The following is a 2,500-nucleotide window of genomic DNA, read 5'->3' as shown; positions in this document are numbered from 1 at the left end:
CCCCGAGTGAACTTCATGAGGAAACGGAAGAGGCGAGTTGTGGAGCGCTGAGGTGTACGTACACCTCAGCCACGCGCGCGCGCCAAATTTGCTCGCGTTCAGTTTTCAGTTATTTTTTAAGTTTTTGCGTTTAATTCTTCGAGAAATGGATTTATTTTTGAAAATTAACCGCAGATTCTCCGGGATTCCTCCTCAGGCGCGCGGAGGCTGGAGGATCTTGCTTCTCTTTCTGCGGCGTCTGGTCCGTTCCATGCCGGCGGCGGCGCTCGAACAAGCGGAAACGCGGAATAAAAAGGAAAACTTAGACAATTAAAGATGAATTAAACGCCTTTATTGCATTTATTCCGACCCAGAAAGCCCCAACTTCCCCGGAGTGCAAAACCCGAAGAAGTCTTCCTTCCCCCCTCTTCAGCGCGCCTTCTACGGACAGCCCGAGGTGTACGTACACCCCAAAACGCGTGCCAACTTGGCACTCCGCGACAAATCCAATTCACTTTTATTTCTGTCTGCAGGCGACAAGGCCCCGAGCGCCTCTCGAGGAAGCAGCAGCAGCAGCAGCAGCAGCAGCCGCAGCAGCAGCAGCGCCTTATCCCTTAAAAGACTTAATTAAGAGACAAGAAGACAACAAACAAAAGCTCTGAAATCCGCGGAGCGCCGCATGCGCGAAGAAAGCCTCAGGGGGCGGGCAGCAGCAGCAGCAGCCGCTGCTGCTGCCGCTGCTGCTGCTGCTGCTGCTGCAGCAGCAGCAGCAGGGCTTTTCTGCGACCTTCCGGGAGCTGCGGCCCGCGTTGTTGCTGTATTTGTTTGTTTTTTAAGAAGCAATTAGTTTTAATTAATCTTTTAATTCGAAGTAATTCTCCTAAGGAGCGCTAGAGCAGCCCTCGGGCCCCAGGGCCCACAGCAGCAGCAGCAGCAGCAGCAGCAGCAGCAGCAGCAGCAGCAGCAGCGGCGCGGAAGCAGAAGTTGCTCTTGGATTTATCTTTTTTTTTAATTTAAAGTTCCTGCTGCTCCCCAGGCCCTTGCTGCTGCTGCAGCAGCCACGGGCAGCAGCAAAAGGCCAAAAGGGGCCTCCAATTGCCTTAAAAGTCTTTAATTCTTCAAAAGTCCTTTTCAAACTTTGCTGCTTCTCCCGCGGCTCCCGCTCTGGGGTGTACGTACACCCCGCGGCTCCTGGGGTGTACGTACACCCCGCGGCTCCTGGGGTGTACGTACACCCCGCGGCTCGTTTTTCGCGCCGTTCTCTGCCCCGAACTTTCCAAAGTTCCATTTAATTTCTTTTGCAGTTTATTTTCCTCCAAAGTCCTTTTAAAGTCCTTTTAATTTCCTTATAATGCAGCAAAAACGCCCCTAACACTGACATGGATGCCCTCAGGCCCCCTCTAACCCACCTGGGGGGGCCCCCAGAGGGGGGCCCCCGGGGGCCCCCCTTGGTGCCCTCCCCCACCCGCAGGCGCAGCAGCAGCAGCAGCAGCAGCAGCAGCAGCAGCAGCAGCAGCGGCAGTAGGAGCTACTGCGGCGGCACTAAGAACAGCAGCTGCAGCGACAGCAGCAGCAGCGAAAACAGCAACAGCAACAACAGCAACAGCAGCGACAGCAGCAGTAGCAACAGCAGCAGCAGCGACAGCAGCAGCAGCGACAGCAGCAGCAGCAGCAGCAGTAGCAACTGCGCCAGCAGCAACGCCAGCAGCAGCAGCAACAGCAGCAGCAGCTACTGGCCTCAAGAAGCATTTGAGTCGGCTGCAGCTCTGCTGCAGCAGATAGAAGAATTCTGCAGCAAATACAGCAGCAGCAGCAGCAACACACAGGAAGCGGCAAAAACAGAGCAAGAACACCAGCAGCAGCAGCAGCAGCAGCAGCAGCAGCAGCAGCAGCAGCAGCAGCAGCAGCAAGTGTGCCCCTCTGAGTGCGCGCGTCTTGTGAATGAAGCTTTGGAATTTTTGGTGGACATTTTGCGGTGGGGAAATAAAATAAAAAAATAAATAAAAGTGAAATTAAATAGTTTTGTTTGTTTTTAATCTTTTTTGTTTTTAATTTTATTATTTTAATTGCAATGCCATTAATGCCATTAATGCCATTAATGCCATTAATAAATAAGTGCTGGTCAAATGGAATTAAAAACAAAAATTAAAACTAAAAAGAGAATATCAATAATTGCCTTTTTGTTTATTTGCTTTTATTAACGAAGTTATATTTAGATTAGTCTTTTGCTGCTTTATAATGAGAGTAAATAAAAATTAATGAATAAACAAATAATAAATAACAAATAATAAATAACAAATAATAGATAATAATAATAATAATAATAATAATAATAATAATAATAATAATAATAATAATAATAACAAATAACGGAACTAATGAATTATAAAAATAGTAAAATGGCATTAATGGCATTAATGGCATTAATGGCATTAATGGCATTAATGGCATTAATGGCAAAAATGGCATTAATGGCAAAAATGGCAAAATAGAAAACAACAAAATGCAATTTCATAATTAC

At 47.6% G+C, this 2,500-nt stretch overlaps 2 protein-coding genes across 2 annotated transcripts in view; one reads left to right on the top strand and one right to left on the bottom strand.

The window, feature by feature from the left end:
• Positions 1-17, bottom strand: part of ENH_00054600 (hypothetical protein, conserved) — a gene marked incomplete at both ends in the record, with an annotated part of 1,136 nt that extends 1,119 nt beyond the window's left edge. The window contains 1 exon segment of the mRNA XM_013581537.1: positions 1-17. This exon segment is cut by the window's left edge and continues 156 nt beyond it. Within this exon segment, the coding sequence (XP_013436991.1) occupies positions 1-17 (17 nt within the window).
• Positions 18-1,358: 1,341 nt separating this feature from the next.
• ENH_00054590 (DJ-1/PfpI family domian-containing protein, putative) overlaps positions 1,359-2,500 on the top strand; it is a gene marked incomplete at both ends in the record, with an annotated part of 3,327 nt that continues 2,185 nt past the window's right edge. The window contains one exon of the mRNA XM_013581536.1: positions 1,359-1,954. Coding sequence (XP_013436990.1) covers positions 1,359-1,954 — 596 coding nt within the window. The remainder of the gene's footprint in view (positions 1,955-2,500) is intronic.

This window comes from Eimeria necatrix, genomic scaffold (assembly GCF_000499385.1).
Source record: "Eimeria necatrix Houghton genomic scaffold, Enh_scaff444, whole genome shotgun sequence".
In the NCBI taxonomy this organism is placed as follows: Eukaryota; Apicomplexa; class Conoidasida; order Eucoccidiorida; family Eimeriidae; genus Eimeria; species Eimeria necatrix.
The sequence above is the reverse complement of the archived record's forward strand: the minus strand, read 5'-3'. Positions and strand labels throughout refer to the sequence as shown.